General features: G+C 46.9%; 2 protein-coding genes across 3 annotated transcripts in view; both read right to left on the bottom strand.

Annotated features, from left to right (window-relative positions):
- The window catches only part of LOC310837292 (uncharacterized protein), a 530,615-nt gene that overhangs the window by 435,470 nt on the left and 73,784 nt on the right, over positions 1 to 21,361 (bottom strand). The window lies entirely within an intron of this gene.
- On the bottom strand, positions 1,011 to 20,752 carry TAP2 (transporter 2, ATP binding cassette subfamily B member). 2 transcript variants are annotated; one of them, XR_014560508.1, is made up of 13 exons: positions 20,619 to 20,743; positions 17,122 to 17,625; positions 15,282 to 15,396; positions 14,807 to 14,937; positions 13,071 to 13,276; positions 9,896 to 10,093; positions 7,963 to 8,091; positions 5,976 to 6,164; positions 5,331 to 5,504; positions 3,522 to 3,681; positions 3,030 to 3,166; positions 1,645 to 2,121; positions 1,011 to 1,382 (listed from the first exon to the last, which is right to left on the bottom strand). XR_014560508.1 is itself a non-coding variant. In XM_083723811.1 (12 exons), exons 2-12 carry the CDS (start codon positions 17,612 to 17,614, stop codon positions 1,930 to 1,932), a joined length of 2,124 nt encoding a protein of 707 aa, XP_083579937.1. In that variant the 5' UTR covers positions 17,615 to 17,625; positions 20,619 to 20,752; the 3' UTR covers positions 1,011 to 1,929. The 2 variants fall into 2 exon arrangements, 1 of the variants encoding a protein (XP_083579937.1); XM_083723811.1 differs by having other exon boundaries at positions 1,011 to 2,121; positions 20,619 to 20,752.

The raw sequence follows: 21,361 nt of genomic DNA, 5'->3' as shown, positions 1-21,361 counted from the left end.
GATTACCAGCACCTTGTGTTCTGGACAGAATTACCGCTGGGCAATATCTGGTTTCCAACATCATGATATATCACCGGCTAAACATTGCAGTGTATTGATATATCACAATGTCTGAAATAAGGATGGAGCGATGTAGAGGCATCAGCTGGCTTCACGGTTTCTCCTGCATTTTCGGATAGCACACACTCTGGGCAGCTCCCAACAGAATATTAATAACACGATAAAATATCAAACATTAAAAACGTCACTAAACAGGGCTGCCTTCAGATGTCTCCTAAAAGTTAGTTTCCTTGACATCCGATGGGAGGCGTTCCACAGGGCGGACGCCACCACCGAGAAGGCCCTCTGCCTGGTTCCCTGTAACCTCACTTCTCGCCAGAGGGCCCTCAGCGCTGGACCTCAGTATCCAGGCAGAACAATGGGGGTGGAGACGCTCCTTCAAGTATACTGGGCCGAGGCAAAAATACATGTGCTAGGTCAAAAATTATGAAACTGATACCATGATATGGACTTCAAACTGGTTTTCGGACAATATACCAATACATCGCCCAGCCCTAGGCAGCACCTGTCAGCTACCCAACACCTGGGTTAACAGGAATGTCTTTCAGCGTCTCCAGAAAGTGAATAAATGGATTCATCTCTTGGTAATTTTGTTGTAGCTAGAGGCTCTGAGTTCCATCTTTGGCGTCTCCAGTTAGGGCTGAGATGAAGGTTCCTGCCTGAAACACTGGAGAGCCTCTGCCAGTCAGTGGACAACACTGAGCTACATGGCCTCACTCTGTACAAGGCAGAGTGTTCTCCCCTTGAAAGCAGGATCTCCTCTAGCTGAGAAACCTGGCAGCCATTTGGCAGGCCAATGTGTCCCTCAAGCACTCAGATCTTGTGTAGATCCAGCCCCGGACTAGTGGGGCTCCCTTTGGCCTAATCCAGTAGCCTCTTGTGTTCCCATACCCTAGAAGAGGCATCATTATGCAACCCCCCAAAGACACAAAATTTCAAACCTCAAAGAGTTATCACATGCACACATTTTATTTTACAAAACGCCGCTTTCATGCCATCATAGTCCTGGACAATCAACAGCAAGAGACCAAAAGTGCCTTAAGATATTTTTACAACATACTCAGAAACACTAAGAGATACGAGACCAAGAGACAGGATTGGGAAAGAAGCCAGACCCCATATTTTAAGCAACTCGAGATGAAATTCTCCATCCGCTTACCTGGGAGTAAGCCCCATTGAACTCAGTAGGGCTTACTTCTGAGTAGAAGGCTGCTTGGAAAGAAGCTTTTGGGGGGGAGTTTCAAAAATGGAAGTCTGGGGGCAAGACTTTCAAAGTCACAGTTTAAGTTCTCTGGGGGCAAATGTCCATATTATGCAAATTCCTTAGAAGCCAGGTTTTTAAAAAATCTCACAGGATTCTTCATTATTTTCATCAAAAGCAGAACCTTAAGAAACCTGCATTTCTTGAGCTGTATTCTCAGATAAAAAAAAATACCTCCCCCCTCTCCAATGCTCCCGAACTGGCTTCTGATACTCCAAATTTCCTGCTACAGTGGTACCTCGGTTCTCGAATGTATTCCGGGTTTCTGGTGTTTGGGCTCTGAAACGTTCGTCAGTGGAGATGTTCGAGAATCGAGGTACCACTGTATTTGACAGCTGCTTAGTGATGACCAGGGGTGCTCCCCCCTTCATCTCTCTCCAAAGGGGGGCTCACACCCACTTTTCTTCCTAAACCGAGGCTTCTGCACTCAGAAAGGATCAGCCAATTGGGTGAGTCTCCTAGTTGCCCCATCATGGCAGGACTTTGGGGCTGTGGCCCAAGGTCCCACTCAGCAGAAGGCACAGAGACCACCTTCTAAACGCAGTTATGCCACACACATGACCACCTCGAGAGGGGTATCCCAGAAGACCATTCAGCCTGTGCGGAAGTCACTCAGCCTGGCTCCTTTGCACCAGGCGGTAATAGGGGCCCCTCCGGCTCATCAGCTCAGAGTGCGTCCCCTCCTCCACAACCTCCCCACCTTCCAGGACGACGATCCTGTTCGCGTTTTCCACCGTCTGCATCCGGTGAGCGATCACCAGCACTGCCCTGGCCTGGCCGCTCATCAATGACTGCTGGATCTAGGAGAAGAAGCCAGAAACCCCCTCTTAGATTTATTTTATTTATTTATTAGGTTTATATCCAAGAAGCTCAAGGTGACGTATATGGGGCTCTTCCTCTCAACCCTGCGAGGTAGCCTAGGCTGAGAGGCAGGGGTGGGCTCAAGGTCACCCAGTGAGCTTCAAGGCCGAGTGGGGATTTGAACCTGCGTCCCAGTCTAACACACCATTGGCTCTCTCTGTGTGTGAAAGAGAACGAGTCAGAGAAAGACAGAGATTGAGAGATGTTTGTGAGCATTATGGATCTTCCTGTGTTTTCCCACACAAGGATATAGAGCATGGAGTGCTCCACATCCACTGCGCATGTTAGGTAGCCCAGCATTTGGGTGGCAGAATAACATGCGGCCCAGGATAGATATAATTTTGTCATCCTAAGGTTGGCCAAACTGGAAAAATAATGATGGAAAAAACCGAAACTATAAGGTCTAAAAGCTGACTGGCACTGGAAAATGCAAGTCCATTTATCAATATTATAAATATCAATAACACAGGTAAAGGCAAAGAACCCCTGGATGGTTAAGTCCAGTCAACGGTGACTATGGGGTTGTGGCGCTCATCACGCTTCAGGCCGAGGGAGCCAGCGTTTGTCCACAGACAGCTTTCTGGGTCATGTGGCCAGCAGGACTAAACCGCTTCTGGGGCAGCAGACCACCGTGACGGAAACCAGAGCACATGGAAACGCTGTTTACCTTCCCGCCGGAGTGGTACCTATTTATCTACTTGCACTGGCGTGCTTTTGAACTGCTGGGTTGGCAGGAGCAATGGGAGCTCACCCCGTCGCAGAGAATCGAACCACCGACCTTCTGATCGGCAAGCCCAAGAGGCTCAGTGGTTTAGACCACAATTCCCGCCGCCCCCCTGACACTCACGGCCGCTTCACTCTCCACATCCAGAGCACTTGTGGCCTCATCCAGCACCAAGACCTTTGGGTTCCGGATCAGGGCCCGGGCGATGGCCAGGCGCTGCTTCTGCCCTGCGGACAGCTGGCCTCCCTTCTCCCCGACATCTGCAGGGAGGCAAGAACGAGAGAGATGGGGTGGGAAGAGGGGAAAAGAAAGCCTGGTTGCCAGAGGAGTGGGAGTGGTGGCAGGGGTACAAAAGGCGAGTCGCAGGTCAAGGAGGACCCCGAACTCCTGGGTTCATTTGATGGGATGGAGTGAGCAGTTGGGTGGAGGGTCGGGCACAGTGACAAGAGGAGCTGAGGCTCAGAGTCTGGAATTCTCAATTGTCACAAGAGACTGGAGCCCCACCAATTTTCCTGGAGGAATTCAGTGGGCCACAGAAATTCATGTTATCTCAGAGAGGGTAAGAATCAGGCCAGCAGAGACAAAAGAAGACAGGAGGAAAGAGGTTTCACCCACCTGCGGCGAACCCTCCTTCCAGCTCATTGATGAAGCCTAAGGCGTTGGCTTCTCTTGCCGCAGCCGCCACCTCTTCCTGGCTGCAATCCTGCACCCCATAGGCGATATTGTCCCATATGGACCCAGAGAAGAGGACCGGCTCCTGTCCCACCAGCGCCACCTGCAGGCAGAATGAGGTGTGACGACTAGAGAGAAATTGGATTCATTTTGCATTTAAAGCACACTCCACCATATTTGCACCTTCTCAAATAATATAAGAACTGAAACACAGGCAAACCTTCAACATTCACAATTCTCTGAATTTTGCAACCCTGTTTCCCAACTCGAAGCGTTACAAAAATGTGCCTAAGAAATGAAGATTTTAGTGAAAACAGCCTACAAAAATGCTTTTTAATTGGGAGAAATTGCTTGCAAAAATGTGTGTATTAGTCAAATCTGCAGACAATAGCATGTTCATTGGGAGAGATTTGCACTGAAATATTGAAAAATTTTCATGCAGATTTTTAAAAGCAAAAGCCACAAATTGCTGCATTAATGTACAGAACTAAATTAAAGTTGGAAAGATGAGAAACTGAGTGAACAGGAAGGGGCAGGGCCTTCCATCCTTTCAAATATCTGAAGGAGGCTCTCGTATCCCCTCTGAACCATCCCTTCTCAAGGCTCAACAGCCACAATTATTCCTTGCAAGCATCTCCTTATGGGAACTCGTCTCTGGTCACCCTCCCCTGGAAAAAAACCACAATTTACAGCTTAAGTACCAGGCTGGGAAGTGTTTGTGTATCACGAAAACTTGGTGGGCATGGCCTTTTGCAACCCACGTTTCCTCTCCAGTGCTCAGCCACACCCTGTCGTTTCCTGTTTTGCAAAATATGCTTCTTGTTTTGTGAAAAACAGAACCGCCATCCCCGTGGCACTGACAACCCTCTAACATCCCAAAAATCCTTTGGAACTCCCTGCCAATTGACATCAGGCAGACGTTTTTGCTGTATTCTTTTCAGTGCCTGCTAAAACATACATGTCCAGGCAACCCTATCAAAATTTGGGGAACACTAACAAGCATTTCAACCTGGGTTTTGTTTGTTTAGCTTATGGTTGATTTTAATTATTTTTCAATGCTGTAAATAGTTGTTTTCAACTTTTAAAATTGTATCTTCTTGCTAACTGCTTTGAGGTTTTATTACAAATAAGTAGTATATAAATTTTGTGAGGTAAATGAATAATTTGGGAGCCTATGTCCTTTTAAAATGTAGGTTTTTTGGGGGGGGTTATTGGGCTGTTGTTTTTATTTGGATTATGGATTTTTTAAAAAAACATTTATACTTTTCAGATACATTTCACTGATTTTACAATGATTCTGACATTTTAAAACTTGACTTTCTTCCCCCTCTTTATGCAGTTCCTTAAATTTATTGTTAGTATCTTCTGCCTATCCAAATTAACTTATTTATCTTCTTTATATACTCTTATGTAGCTGCAGGTTATTACATTAACCCTGCCAGTGTTTTTAATCTGTTTACAATTTATCTGTAAATATTCAATAAACCATTTCCATTCTTTTTATAAAAAAAAACTTGTTAACTCGATTTCTTACTCTTCCAGTAGAGTTTTGCCATTTCTGCATATTCCATAAGGTAGAATGGATTATGGATTGTGGGGTTTTATATTATGATTTTATTCTGTAAACTGACCTGAGACCTGAGGGCATACGGCGGAATTTAAATTCAATAAATAAAATGAATAATAAATAATAAATAATGAAGAGGAAACAGGAGTTTGATGTCAGCCACACTTTGTGGGCTCCCTGCTCACCTTGCTGTGGAGGTACTTGTGCTCATAATCCCGGATCGGGACCCCGTCCAGCAGGATCTCCCCAGCCTGGGGCTCATAGAAGCGCTCCAGCAGTGCCACGCAGGTGCTCTTTCCACTGCCGTTGAGACCCACAAGTGCCACCACCTCCCTGGGACGGAGCTCAAAGGAGACGTTCTGCGCAGAAGAAACAAGGAAAAGAGAAAAAACCAGGGCTGTGATTTACCTATGGAACTCACAGCCACCAGACTGATATAAACCTAGATGGGGTTTGAAAGACCGTTCTAAAATTCCCAGCGTGGTTTTAACAAGCCACTCCTCTCCACAGGGAACTCTGGGAAATGTAGCTCCGTGAGGGGAATAAGGGGTCTCCCAACCACCCTCAGAACCCTTAGCAAACTACAGTTCCCAGAATGCTTTGGGATAAGCCAGGACTGTTTAAAGTGGTATGATGCTGCTTTGAACCTTTGGCCCAAATGGTTGGCCCACTGCACTGGGCGATCAATCAAGGGGGTCCCCGTTCTCACTTAAAGAGACAGGCCTCCCCATAAGGCCATAAAGTCCAGAATCTCAAACTGCCTCCCAGCACCACTGAGCTAAGATTCTCTGCTCCAACATCCTCAGGGGACCGGACTCTTGGCCATGTACCTTTAAGACCTGAAGATCAGGGCGGGAAGGATAGCAGAAGGAGACGTTCCTGAAGGAGACGTGACCTCGGAGGAAGTCCGGGGCCAGCGCCCCCTCAGTGCGAACGGACGGTTCCCGGTGCAGGTAGTCAAACACTTTTTCTGCAGCTCCCACATTGCTGAGCGCATCTCCGTATATGTACATCAGGGTCTGTGAGGGGCGAAAGAAGAGCAAGACGAGGAGGTTTGTCAATATGCTAAACTTATTTCACAATCCCACAATTAGGGGAGTATTCGCTTTATCCTCTTAAATCCAGGGAGTGTCTCCTCTGCAGAGAGAAAAAGGGATTTATTTATTTTTGGTGGTGATATGGACTCTTTAAGAGGCAGAAAATAATTGTCCAAGTTACTCTGCTTGAGAATTAAAGACCGTGAATCTCTATCCGTATCGGGACACCTGGGTCTTTTTGCTCTTCTCATTTCTGGAATTCAGCATGTATCAGCCAAAGTGTATGTCTTGGATCAATTGGTGGAGTCCCAAATCCACAGTCTCATCCAGTCCAGATTTATCTACAGCTACTTTGTGGAGAGGGAGGTAATAGAGAGGAGGGTAAAAAGATAAAAACCAAACGGGACGTTCTTTCAACATAGTCTCTTCGGCAACAGCAATTTCCCCTCTCTTTCAGTTTGTTTAAAATATAGGGGGTCAGAGGAATGAGAAGAGGAGGTTAAGGGGTGATATGATAGCCATGTTCAAATATATAAAAGGATGTCACATAGAGGAGGGAGAAAGGTTGTTTTCTGCTGCTCCAGAGAAGCGGACACGGAGCAATGGTTCCAAACTACAAGAAAGAAGATTCCACCTAAACATTAGGAAGAACTTCCTGACAGTAAGAGCTGTTCGACAGTGGAATTTGCTGCCCAGGAGTGTGGTGGAGTCTCCTTCTTTGGAGGTCTTTAAGCAGAGGCTTGACAACCATATGTCAGGAGTGCTCTGATGGTGTTTCCTGCTTGGCAGGGGGTTGGACTCGATGGCCCTTGTGGTCTCTTCCAACTCTAGGATTCTAGGATTCTATGATTCTATGAATTAAAAAGGATTGTAAGAGATTCAGAGGTTTTGAAGGTTAAAAGTCCTTAAAATCAGTTTTCAAAGTGTGGAGATATAGCCAACAGGAAATCAGGGTGAGGACTGCAAGGCTTTGTTAAAATTTACAACGCTGGGTTCACAAAGTTCTATGGTGCAAATTCCTGGGGTTGCCAGAACACATAACACAACCTTGCATTCGAAAAGAGGAATTTTAAAAAGAAAAAAAGAGGGGAGAGAAGCCAGCAAAGCAAACCCGTGTCGTATAATTGAAAGGGAATAGGCAGAGCTCTGATAAGGTTTAAGGACGCTCTCAAGGCAAATTTCAAAAAATGAAGTATAAACACCGACAAATGGGAAACACTGGGCTGTGAATGCGCCAATTGGAGAACAGCCTTTACCAAAGGTGTCATGGATTTTGAAGATGCTCAAATTCAGGACAAAAGGGAGAAACTAGCTAAGAGGGAGGCACGTTTGGAAAACCCTCACTGTGATCAGCTCCTGCCCGGAAACCTACGAACTCACTGTTAAGACCATGTTAAGACCAATCTTACTCGGCTATGAGGGATCACCAGCGGAGAAGACCTTGGCACCATCTAGGCCCTGGCCCTTCAAGGCCAATATGGGAGTTGCCGGCAGCTCAAGACATTTTGCCACCTGAGGCAGCAAACCTACAGAGCTGCTGCTGGTTAGCATAGACAATGATGAACCCAATGGACCAGTGGTCTGACTCAATATAAGGCAGCTCTTTGAGGGATGTAGAAGCAGCAGATGGACACAGTATGTGGAGTATGAAGGGAAGGGCAGGAGCATAACACCCATTTAAAAAGCTGAAGGCGTGACTCCAGTTGCGGAATAGCCGGAATGCCATTCAAGGCTGGAATGCCAGCGCTGTTGCAGCCTCCCGTCGCGGATTCTCACCCACCTGTATGTAGCCCCCGAAGTCCATCTGGTAGAGGATGAAGGAGAACAACTTCCCTTGGGTCATGAGGCCGGAACGGATCTGCTGGTACCCAGAGTGAAGCATGATCAGTTTCAGACCCAGCTGCAGGAGCTACAGAGAGAAATTCGGGGGAAGATCTTGAGGACTGGCAGCCACCCTCGTAGCCACGTTTGATGGCTTGGCTGTTCTGCTCACCCCTTTCCCCTCCAAGATGAAATTCAATTCAGTTGGTCTCTAAAGGAGAATCTATCAAATCTGCACTTTCCCGAAACGAGACACAAACCTAAAGACAGGCAGACTTTGAAATTTAGACTTCTCCAAATTTGGCAATGCACTGCTCCAGCCAAGAAATGTGTATTAAGAGGAAATGCTTGCAGAAATGTGCCCATTACTTGAAACTGCTTTTGTTTATTAGAAGAAAGCCACTCTGAAATGAAATGCTCATGTGTGTTTCTAAAAAAGAAAACTCACAAATCGCTGCAGAAATGTGAAGAACAGAATTTAAGATTGCAAAAAGAGAGAAACCAGGAGAATGGACGCTGACAGATTTTTCCCTCCCTCCCAGGTTCTCCAAGAGTCAAAGATGCACCCAGTTTAAATCAGAATTAAATAGGCCTGTATCCTTTTGGAAAGTTCTTCGTGATTTCCCCCGTCCTCTTGTTTCTATTTTGGAGCTTCCGGCTGGGCTATGACAGAGGACCGCTCTGCCCAACCCACTGAAGGCCTTTTGGCAAGCAATGCTCAGTTTTAAAAGCTTTTAAAGGAAAAACAGCACTGAGCAGGGAGGTCTTCAGAGTGCACTTAAAGGTCTGAAAGAAAGGGGGCCATGTGCCCCCCACCTAGAAGAGCGTCCCACGTCTGTGGGGTCACCAGCACAAAGGCCCTTTCACCTACCAGCCTGATTTATCCCACTGGTAGGTATATGAGAAGGGATGCGGGTGGCGCTGTGGTCTAAACCACTGAGCCTTGGGCTTGCTGATCAGAAGGTTGGTGGTTCGAATCCCTGTGACAGGGTGAGCTCCCGTTGCTCGGCCCCTGCTCCTGCCAACCTAGCAGTTCGAAAACATGCCAATGCAAGTAGATAAATAGGTACTGCTCCGGCGGGAAGGTAAACGGCATTTCTGTGCACTGCTCTGGTTCGCTAGAAGCGGCTTAGTCATGCTGGCCACATGACCCAGAAGCTGTACGCTGGCTCCCTTGGCCAATAAAGCGAGATGAGCGCCGCAACCCCAGAGTCGGCCACGACTGGACCTAATGGTCAGGGGTCCCTTTAGCTTTTTAGGTATATGAGAAGGGATTGTAGGATGTTGAATTCCCCATGTGAGACTGGCCTTGCCTGCCAGTGGGCCTGATTCTGCACCCTGCCATACCTCCTCACCCTGTACATCCATAAACAAACTGGCCAGTATGAAGACACTACAAGCAACCTGTAGGTGGATTCCTATGAGGCAAGACACAGTTATAACAGCAAGAACCGTTATTAAACTAACAGAACTGGACAACAGGGGCAAAGCAACTGCTTATATACATTTCTGAAGGCCTGGCCCACTCCCAACGTGATTGGCTGTCTACACTTCTAAGCTGCAAATCATGACTCAGAGTTTAAGACCCAAATCCTGAAATGTTCTGTGATTGGATATCATGTATCGAATCCGAACACAGGAGCTCAGAATCCTTAGTCCAGACCCAAGCTCAGGCAAACACAGACCACTGAATACATAACACCACCAACGCTCGATATTCCAACGTGAACAATGACCTTGAAAAAGCTGCCAAGCTGATTGGACAATGGAAGAACCAAAGAAAGGGGTGCCGTTTCCAGAAAGCTCTCCTGCCACAGCTGTCCTTGGGAGGATGCTTGTCCCCTTTCTGACCCCCCCAAGCCTCTCCCCTACACAAGACCCCAAGGACTCACCCGTCTGAGGAGCAAGTAGACGGCCCTCTCCCAATCTCTCCGGTCCTTCAGCCGGTGGGTCTCGGCCAAGGCCGCATCGTAGCGCTCAGACTCCTCCTCCTCGGTGGCGAAACTGCGCACCGTCTCCATGGAGGAGACCGTCTCCCGCACCACCTCCCCTGAACGCGCCAGGGAGTCCTGGATCGCCTGCAGAAGAACCTGCAGAAAGCAAAGGGGAGAGTTTAGGAGTCTGCGCTAAATGCCAGAGGGGTGCAGACTACTGGGTTTGGCTGCAAGATCCCATTGCTTCAGGCTACGAGCGCACCGTTCCTTGAAAGAATGTTCAAAGCCCATTTCCCCCCTCCCAAAATAACACTGGGAACTGTAGTTTATCCCTCACCCCTAACAAACTACACTTCCCAGGATTCCTTTAGGGGAGTGTGCTTTAGTTTACCTTAACATGTTTTAATATTATATTTTAATCTTGTTTTTAAGTTGTATTCATTCAACTTGTTTCTATTATTGCTTGTTAGCTGCCCTGAGCCCAGCCTTGGCTGAGGAGGGTGGGGTATAAATAAAATTTATTATTATTATTATTAACATGACTGATTGACAACAGGGTTCAACAGACTACAGCTCCCAGCATCCCTGACCATTGGCCTGCTGGTTGGGGCTGATGGGAGTTGTAGTCCAACGGTCTCTCGAAGGCACCAGGCTCCTTATCTCTGGTCCACAGCATGACCAAAACCAAAGAGACCAGCAAATCGGCCATAACTCCGTTCCATTCCATTTATTTTAAAATATTTATATACTCCCTGTCATGTAAAAAAAAAAATCCAGGCAGCATAGAAAAATAAAAACCAAGCAGCAGTGGAAATATGCAATATGCTAAAAACAGACAAATGTCACAAAAGGTTAAAAATCACAACAGCTGGCCTCACAAGCAGAGTCAAACACAAAGGCTCCTTGGGGGAAATCACTTCTCTTTTTTTAAACAATAATTGTTATTAGTTTTCAGTTACAATAATCCAGTGGTAGCCTCATTATAACATTGCCAAGTTATTAGACAAGTACTAATCCCAATCATTCAGGTGCCAAATTATATGATTTGGGTGGCCTCCCGTGTGCTAGAATTGATGGGTTTGATGATATGCTTTGTTTCTGCATTCCAAAATCTCATCCATCTAAATTACACTCTAGTCAAAATAACAATCCCTTATTCAACAACTGCAATATTAACGACATCCACTCGTCTTGACACATTAAATGATTTATAAACCTATAGGTGAAGCATTCAAACATCTATATCTATATCTATATCTATATCATCTATATCTATATCTATATCTATATCTATATCTATATCTATATCTATATCAATATCATCTATATCTATATCTATATCTATATCTATATCTATATCTATATCTATATCTATATCTATATCTATATCTATATCTATATCTTCCTCCTGTGTGTGTCAGTTATTCCGTCCATGGTATCCCTTCCTGTCCTTGTAAAATGTTACAGTGGTGCCTTGCAAGACGAAATTAATCCGTTCCGCGAGTCTCTTCGTCTAGCGGTTTTTTTTGTCTTGCGAAGCAAGCCCATTGACAGCTTAGCGGATTAGCGGCTTTTAGCGGATCAGCTGATAAGTGGCTTAGGGCTTAGGAAAAGGGGGGGGAGGGAAAAAACCCCGCAGGAACTCGCAAGACATAGGGAAATTCGTTTTGCGAAGTGCCTCCAAAACGGAAAACCCTTTCGTCTAGCGGGTTTTCCATCTTGCGAGGCATTCGTCTTGCGGGGCACCACTGTATGTCTATCTATTCCGTAGACTGGTGACTGGGAGCGGCTGCTGAGACCATACAACACCGGTCCTGAAAGACCTACACTGGCTCCCAGCACATTTCCGAGCACAATTCAAAGTGTTGGTGCTGACCTTTAAAGCCCTCAACGGCATCAGCCCAGTATACCTGAAGGAGCGTCTCCACCCCCCATCGTTCAGCCCAGACACTGAGGTCCAGCTCTGAGGGCCTTCTGGCGGTTCCCTCACTGCGAGGTTACAGGGAACCAGGCCTTTTCGGTGGTGGCACCCTCCCTGTGGAACACCCTCCCATCAGATGTCAAAGAGAAAAACAACTACCAGACTTTTAGAAGACACCTGAAGGCAGCCATGTTTAGGGAAGCTTTTAACGTTTAATAGGTTACTGTATTTTGGTGTTCTGTTGGAAGCTGCCCAGAGTGGCTGGGGAAACCCAGCCAGATGGGCGGGGTACAGTGGTACCTCAGGTTAAGTACTTAATTCGTTACGGAGGTCCGTACTTAACCTGAAACTGTTCTTAACCTGAAGCACCACTTTAGCTAATAGGACCTCCTGCTGCTGCTGTGCCGCCAGAGCACGATTTCTGTTCTCATCCTGAAGCAAAGTTCTTAACCTGAAGCACTATTTCTGGGTTAGCGGAGTCTGTAACCTGAAGCGTATGTAACCTGAAGCGTATGTAACCTGAGGTACCACTGTATAAATAAATAACAACAACTATTATTATTATTATTATTCCCACTTCTCACATCCACACCATATACAGTGGTGCCCCGCAAGACGAATGCCTCGCAAGACGAAATACTCGCTAGACAAAAGAGTTTTCCGTTTTTGAGGTGTTTCGCAAGACGAATTTCCCTATGGGCTTGCTTCGCAAGACGAAAACGTCTTGTGAGTTCTTGTGAGTTTTTTCCCTATTCCCCCCCTTTTTTTTATGCCGCTAAGCCGCTAATAGCCCTGCTTCGCAAGACAAAAAAACCGCCAGACGAAGAGACTCGCAGAACGAATTAATTTCGTCTTGCGAGGCACCACTGTATTTATAAAGCACCCTTACAGCAGTCACGGCTTCCCCCAAATAATTCTGGGAATTGTAGCTTGTTAAGGGTGCTGGGAGCTGTAGTTCTGCGAGTGGCCTCCTAATGACTCTCATTGCACTTAGCAAACTATAGTTCCCAGGATTCTTTGGGGGAAGCCTTGACTGTTTAAATGTGTGGCATTGGTGTTACCCCTCTGGTGGGACCCTGCCTCTCGTCCGGAGGGAGGGGCTATCTCTCAAAGGTTTGGAAAATAGGGAACAGCAATCCCTGGGAAGCAGCTCCCCTATCGTTTACTCGCAGCTCCCAGTCTCCCCCCGCCTGCCCTCAAGGGCCCCCTCACCTTGTAGCGGGCATCGTAGACCTTCTGGGCCGCCAGCATGACCGGCACCTCAACGAGGGTGAGCAACGTCAGGCGCCACGAGAGGCCAAGCATGAAGGCGCAGAGCCCACAGACCTTGATCAGGCTGCGGAGGAAGATGTTGGCGTTGAGAGGCACCCAGCGGCTCATCATGGTGGTGTCTCTAGAGAGGCGGGAGGTGAGGTCTCCTGTGGGGCGAAAGGAGAGGCCGCTCAGAGCCAGGAGACCGGAGGGATCAAAAGCGCATTCTAAAAATTCTACAAATATCTCGATACAAAAATAATAATAAAATTTCACTGATTGACTTCCTTCGCTTACACTGCACTTCCTATATACATTTTAAGCAAGACTGTAGAATAAACCTGGAAGAAACTCTTCCAACTTTTCTTATTCTTCTTTTCTCTTTACTTTTTCTTCCTCTTTTTTTCTTTTCTTCTCTTTTGTTCCTTTCTTCATATATATGTGCTTAATTGATATATGTATGTATGTATGTATGTATGTATGCATTTGCAATATTTTGCTTATAAAGGTAAAGGGACCCCTGACCATTAGGTCCAGTTGTGACCGACTCTGGGGTTGCGGCACTCATCTCGCTTTATTGGCTAAGGGAGCTGGCGTACAGCTTCCGGGTCATGTGGCCAGCAGGACTAAGCCGCTTCTGGCGAACCAGAGCAGCGCACAGAAACATGGTTTACCTTCCCACCGGAGTGGTACCTATTTATCTACTTGCACTTTGACGTGCTTTCGAACTGCTAGGTTGGCAGGAGCAGGGCCCGAGCAACAGGAGCTCACCCCGTCGCGGGGATTCAAACCACCAACCTTCTGAGTCCTAGGCTCAGTGGTTTAGACCACAGCGCCACCCGCATCCCCTTTTGCTTATATTTTGCTTATATTTTGTAACAATTATGTTAAATAAATTTTAAAAATTGAAAGTGCATTCTAATAAAAATTTAAAAAAAACATTTTAAAAAGCTCCACCCAAAGCAAGACGGATAACAGCAACAACTGGGGGAAAGAAAGACAGAACATCTTGCAAGGATAGGAAGAAACACGAATTTCTCTCTATTGCTGATTGTTGTGACTATTGCTTTCTGTGCATGAAAAAGTGAAAAGAAAAACACTTTTAAAAGAAAAGGATGGAAAGGAGAAATAGTTAGTGGATTAGCAGATGGAGGGATGGAGAGAACGACCGATAGATGAATCAAGTCCTTTGATGAACAGATGAAGGAAAGAAGACGCTGTTGATGAACTAGAACTTCCACCATCCCTGCCCACTGGGCATGCTGGCTAGGGATGATGGGAGTTGGGGGTCCCATAATATCCGGAGGGCAGCAGAATATTCCTTACCTCTGAACTCGGCAGCAAAAACAAACATGAAAAGCGCTTGAGTGCCGGAGCAGGATCTTGGGAGACCCAAGCTCAAATCCTGGAAAGCCTCACATCTTGACGTTCCTCATGGAGCCTCAGTTATGCAACCCATAAAATGGGAATATTTAAGGCCCAGTCATAACAGGGGTGTTGCAAGGAGGAACCACCACAAGCGCTCTGTACGTGCACTAGAGGCATAGCTGCCAACTTTTCCCTTTTATTGCGAGGAATCCTATTTGGAATAAGGGAATTTCCCTTTAAAAAAGGGAAAAGTTGGCAGCTATGACTAGAGGACACTCAGGGAGCTGGACTGAAAGGCAGGCCTGGGTTTGGAGCTAGGGGGCTCTCACCTGTTTTCACCTCCTGGAAGAACGCCAGGTCTTGCTGGACGAGAGAAGAGAAGAGGCGGCTTCGGATCCGGATGATGGCCCGGGAGATGGACATCGTGAAGAGTCCCCCGCGAGTGCCGGCAGACAGTGAGCTGGAACAGAAATGGAGACTGCTCTACAAAAGGAAACTGTGAATGTGTGAGTCCCACTCTGGAGGGTAGGAATCAAAATGGCAAAATTGGAGCTTCTGCCCCCCCCCCCAAAAGATGTGATCACCTTTTTGAGTCACATTCTGGAAACGTGGGGGCTTTCCTTTGCAGTAGAAGCTGTTCTTCAAGCACCCCCTTCCCCCCCCCGAACTGCTTTCTGAATTCAATTTAATTCCAAAGAAATAATTTAACTCCCCAGATTATGAGAAAATTGCACACACCCCAGCCAAGCCTAACCAGGACTCCTTTGTTTTTTGGGCAGGGGGTGTGGTCAGGAAGAAACCCACCTTCCGAGCGACACCAGGCACATGAAGAAGATGGCGGACGAGAAGGCATCCGAGTCGTACTTCTTGCCCAAGATGTCAATCAAGCGTCCCGTGTAGTAAGGGATGAAGGTTTCACCTGCAGAGAGTTTGCGCTTTGAAAATAGGGAGGGGGGACTCTTTGGAAACAGGAAGAGCCCATTCACCCCGTTGACACCTCCCTGCACAGACAGGCAGAGCTTCTCCAAGGATTTCAGGTGGGGGGCATGGCTCCATCTGAAATTGAGCTTGGAACCTTCTAACGTTAAACTATGGTCTTTTATTTCCTTTTTACCCATTAATTTTTATTCGTCTTCAAATTTATAACACATCAAAACCAAAGTAAACTTAATTTAATACACACCACCCCCAAAATGGATTCCCCACACTCTCAGATATATTCCATTCCTTCACCTTTTACATGCTACATATTTTACAGATTTATCTCTAATTTAAGGGACGTGGGTGGCACTGTGATCTAAACCACGAAGCCTAGGGCTTGCCGATCAGAAGGTCGGCGGTTCGAATCCCTGCGACGGGGTGAGCTCCCATTGCTCGGTCCCTGCAGTTCGAAAGCATGTCAAAATGCAAGTAGATAAATAGGTACCGCTCTGGCGGGAAGGTAAATGGCGTTTCCGTGCACTGCTCTGGTTCGCCAGAAGGGGCTTAGTCATGCTGGCCACATGACCCGGAAGCTGTACGCCGGCTCCCTCGGCCTATAGAGCGAGATGAGCGCCGCAACCCCAGAGTCGGTCACGACTAGACCTAATGGTCAGGGGTACCTTTACCTAACTCCAATTTAGAGTTCCCATATTGCAGAAAGGTGTTCAGCTTTTTTTTAGTTTTACACAAAAAACTATTTATAAGGAACTTTGCCAAAATCTACACTTCCTGCATGGGTTGCCATACATCCATATTTTCCCGGGCATTCCAACGATTTCCACCCCGGCCAAATCCTGGCTGTGTCCGGGAAATTCCTAACATATGGCAGCCCTACTCTAATTAACATCCATTTTTCGGCAAACTCCTCATCCCTCAGCTGTTCCTTTAACAGCTCCTGCATATAGATAAAACAAAATTACAGTGGAACCTCGGTTTATGAATGCGCCTCGGAAGTTGAACAACTTCCGCTGGGTTTTCTCAATTTTCTCAATTGAATTTTCTTACCGCCCATTGTGCTTCGGTTGTTGAACATTTTGGAAGTCAAACGGTCTTCCGGAATGGATTATATTCAACAACTGAGGTTCCACTGTTTATCAAATAACGACGAGTGAGGTTATAGTAATTTAAATCTTTCATTCTTCTTTCGACCCTGCATTATCCCCTCACAGTTTCCAGCCTCTGCCTGTTTGTGAGAACCTTTTGAGCGGAGACTCTTCCTTTCCGTACATAAACCAGATTATTTCCTTTCCATATTCAGTCTTTGTTATTGAGTTACAACCTCTCAAGGCCATTATTTACATTTCACTGGCAATAAAGCTTTTATAGCCTGTGTGGAAAGGAGGTGTACCAAACATACGGTCTTCTATTTCCAAATTATATGTACAGTGGTACCTCAAGTTAAGTACTTAATTTTTTCCGGAGGTCTGTTCTGAACCTGAAACTGTTCTTAACCTGAAGCACCACTTTAGCTAATGGGGCCTCCTGCTGCTGCCGTGCCGCCGAAGCACGATTTCTGTTCTCATCCTGAAGCAAAGTTCTTAACCCGAGGTACTATTTCTGGGTTAGCGGAGTCTGTAACATGAAGCGTATGTAACCCGAGGTACCACTGTATGTATCTCTCTCACTTCTCTCTCACACACGCATGCAAACCAACCCTACTCACAAAGCACAGCCGTGGTAAGGAAGAAAAACGCCCCTGCGAGGTAGGACACATCTGGGCGGAAGAGCTTCACCAGCTTCCAGAGGGTGGCCTTGTCTTCTCCTCCCTTGTTCTCCTCCTCCTCCTCCTCCCTTTGCCCCAGGATGTCCCAGATGAAGTGGGCCAGAACCACTGCCCCATAGCCCAGCAGGAGCCAGGACCGAGGGGCTGACGACAGCAGGAACGGAGGGTCTCCAAAGCAGTGCCCCACGGTGAGATAGAGGGGCTGCAGCAGGCTCACAGCAGCCAGGCCTGCGAGGGGCATCTGGGAGGGCCGGGCCAGGGAGAGGAGCCCCCGGGCCCCACAGAGAACCAGCAGGCGCAGAGCCGCCTCCAGCCAGGCCGCAGGGACCCCCAGGGAGGCCAAGGCGGAGCGCTGGAGATCTAGCAAGGGGAGGAGGACCATGTCGCACAGGATGAGAGGGACGGCCAGCTTCAAGGGGGCAGGCAGCATCATGGCGGCCGAGTCTGGGGAGAGAAGGAAGGGCCAGGTGTAATTAAGAGTCTGAAGTGTGAGAGAGAGTTTGTGTAGGGAGAATCTCAGCAGCCTAACCCACACTTTGCTGCTGCCAGGAGTGCTGGAAGGGAGACCTGCTCCCTGCTGCAAGGCCCATTTCCACCTGGCCTAGGGGGCGGAGCCCAGACTCACCTTGAACAGCCAAAAGAGGCTCCTGGGAGGCCACGGGGACGTTGCTGGGTTGGGGCAACTGGCTAAAATGTTTAAAACATTTTCCTCTGTTTTGTTTTTGTCGGGTTGGTGTTGGTCAAATGTTTACTCGGGGTGCACGAAATTCACAGTCCTATGCACAAGCATATTTACCCCTTTCCAGTTCCCTCCTCCTTTCTCCTCCCTCAGGAGTCCTCTGAGCATGAACAGAAAGCTGTCTTGGGACTATTGGGACTCTTGGCCCCCTTCCCAGGAAAGGGGTTTCAGAGTGTTCAGATATGTTTCAATCTCTTGTTCTGGCATGGTTCCCGGACAGAAAGTAAGTTGCAACGTGGTTCTTTAGCAAGGCCAGAAGGCCTCAGAAAGGCCTGAGAAGCAATGGACTGTGTTCCCTACCTTTGTTGCAATCTTTTTAGTTACAGCAAGCAGAATGTTTCTGATGCTTAGCTAATGCCTTTTAGCTGCTGAGAAAAATGATTTTGAAAAGCTCTGAGAAGCTTTGAGCCTGCTTTGGTGGGGGGTGACTTCGGGCCTAGGTGAGGTCACCTGTCCTCACCTTCCTTCAGGGGTTGGTGATTATTTTGAGTAGAACTGTAAACTGTTTATTCTTGTTCTTGTTGTTGTTGTTATTGATTGGTTGGTTGGTTGGTTGGTTGGTTGGTTGCTTGTATAGGATTTTTTTTTATGTTTGAAGTTTTGTTGTGTTTTTATATATGTTGTAAGCTTCCCAGAGTGGTTGGGGAAACCCAACCAGATGGGCGGGATATAAATTTAACACCAATAATAATAGTAATAGTAATAATAATAATAATAATAATAATAATAATACAGTTGTACAACAACAGCACCAATAATAATAATACAGTTCACAATAATACAGATCACAAATGCCTTGGCAGTCGAATGTTTTGGCTCCCAATCGCTGCAAACCCGGAAGTGAGTATTGTGGTTGCAAATGTTCTTTGGAACCTGAACGTCCAGCAGGGCTTCCAATTGGCTGCAGGAAGCTCCTGCAGCCAATCAGAAGCTGCACCTTGGTTGTGGAACAGTTGAACGGACTTCCAGAACAGATTCCATTTGAGTTCCGACGTACATAACGTAATAAGATGTCCTCCCATCCGATGTCAAGGAAATAAACAACTATCTGACTTTTAGAAGACATCTGAAGGCAGCCCTGTTTAGGGAAGTTTTTAATGTTTGATGTTTTATCTTGTTTTTAATATTGTGTTGGGAGCTGCCCAGAGTGGCTGGGGAGAGCCGGCCAGATGGGCGGGGTATAAATAATAAATTATCATCACCATCACCAAAGCAGAATTCGACCTCCCCATGCAACACTCCCCCCAAAGGTGGCAAGACTGCAACACCCATCAGTGCCAGCCAACATGGACAATGGCTGAGGATGATGGGAACTGTAGTCCAGGGTACCAGGTTGAGGTTCCTCATCCCTGGCCTAAAGGGACACCAGGCACAAATCCCACCCTCTGGATGCTTTCTGTCAGTCTCAGTTCCCCATCTGTAAAATGGGCATGGCAGTGACCTCGCCAGCAAGTAGCACAATCCCATCTATTCTCACCCAGAAACAACTCCCAGTGTGTTCAATGGAGCCTAATGGGGCCTTGGTGGGTTTTCATGAGAGCAGCTACTGGATAGCTCAGTCGGTAAAGAATGAGACTCTTAATCTCAGGGTTGTGGGTTCGAGTCCCATGTTGGACAAAAGATTCCTGCATTGCAGGGGGATGGGCTAGGTGACCCTCATGCTTCCTTCCAGCCCTATGATCCTATGACTGTTGAGCACTTTGCAAAATAAAAATTGCACTGTGCTTAAGAAGGAGCCAGACGTAAGCTACCCTATGGCACTTAAAGAGCAAGCCTAACATCTATGGGCTACTTTTAAAATGAGGCTGCATTTTAAACTGCATTTTAACCTGTATTTTAGATTGGTTTTTTTCTTTTCCTATTATGTTTTTACTGTAATTTTACTGGTGTTAGCCGCCCTGAGCCCGGCTCTGGCCAGGGAGGATGGAGTATAAATAAAATTTATTATTATTATTATTATTATTATTATTATTTAAAACAGCATGAACTTCACAGAACTTCAGTTCCCTGGGAAAAGGGGTTGATTGTTAAACTCCTCTGGGAACCGAAGTCTCCTAACAACTCTCTGCAGCCTGAAACTACAGTTCCCAGAAGGCTTTGGAAGAAGACATGACTGTTTAAGGCAATATAATACAGTACAGCTTAAATGAATAGTGCACATGAGGCCCGTTACTCAGAAGTAAGTCCCTACTGAAATCAAGGGGGGTTACTCTTACCTCTGAATTAGACTGCCCAAGACTGCGCAGAAAGTGATAAAAACCTTTAAAGACCCAGAAGAAGCCACTTTTCTAACTCTGGGGGCTTTTCTAGTTTGGGGCATTTTGCTCCGAAGAGACTGACAGGGCTGCCCTTTCTGGAACCGGGTTCTTATTATTATTATTTTCCATCTCCGATCAGAAAATAAAACTGAAACGGGATGGTTTTAAAAGGTGGGGGAATATTTATTGTGGGGCGATTTTTTATTGTGTGTTTGTGTGCGCCCCAGCCCTGCTAAAATGCAGATCCGATCTCAGGGACTACAAATTATTTTACATTAAGTAACCCCCGCCCCCCAAAAAAGAAGAAATCAAACATTGCGCGAGAGCTTCTTTGCAGCATCTCCCCGATTTGCACCCCCCCAGCCAACCCTCCCCCCATGCCTTTACCCTGGGTCTGCCACCCCACAGCCCCCTGGCCTTCCTCTCCCTGCCCGCCTTACCTGCCCTCCGGTCTCCCAGGGAGGAACTGAGCTCTTCGGCGCTCGCGGGGGCTCGAACCGGCGTCCACTTTCGCTTTCGAAAGGGGAAATCCAGCCGCTTCCCTTCCCCCGCCCACGCGGCCGCACTCCCCGCTTCCGCCGCCAGAGGGAGCCCGCCGCCTGCGCTTTAGAAAACCTCCGTCGCAAGCTGTTCTCAAACTCTTGGCTGACATTTACAGGGAAAACGTTTGCTCGCGCCGCTCCTAGTTTTTTTTATTGATGCGAAGTACATTGGAGAATAACTCGCACAGGACGCAAATACTTTGTAATATGAGTGTGTGGCATCCATAAAGTATAAAACATGTTATAGATAGGTAGCCGTGTTGGTCTGCCATAGTCAAAACAAAATAAAAAAATTCCTTCCAGTAGCACCTTAAAGACCAACTAAGTTAGTTCTAGGTATGAGCTTTCGTGTGCATGCACACTTCTTCTGAAGTGTGCATCTGAAGAAGTGTGCATGCACACGAAAGCTCATACCTAGAACTAACATAGTTGGTCTTTAAGGTGCTACTGGAAGGAATTTTTTTATTTTGTATAAAACATGGGTAGGCAAACTAAGAGCTGGGGGCCGGATCAGGCCCAATCGCCTTATAAATCTGGCCTGTGGACAGCCCGGGAATCAGCGTGTTTTTACATGAGTAGAATGTGTCCTTTTATTTAAAATGCATCTCTGGGTTATTTGTGGGGCATAGGAATACAAATAT

This window comes from Podarcis gaigeae (genome assembly GCF_964106915.1).
Source record: "Podarcis gaigeae genome assembly, chromosome: 2".
Classification (NCBI taxonomy): domain Eukaryota; kingdom Metazoa; phylum Chordata; class Lepidosauria; order Squamata; family Lacertidae; genus Podarcis; species Podarcis gaigeae.
The sequence above is the reverse complement of the archived record's forward strand: the minus strand, read 5'-3'. Positions and strand labels throughout refer to the sequence as shown.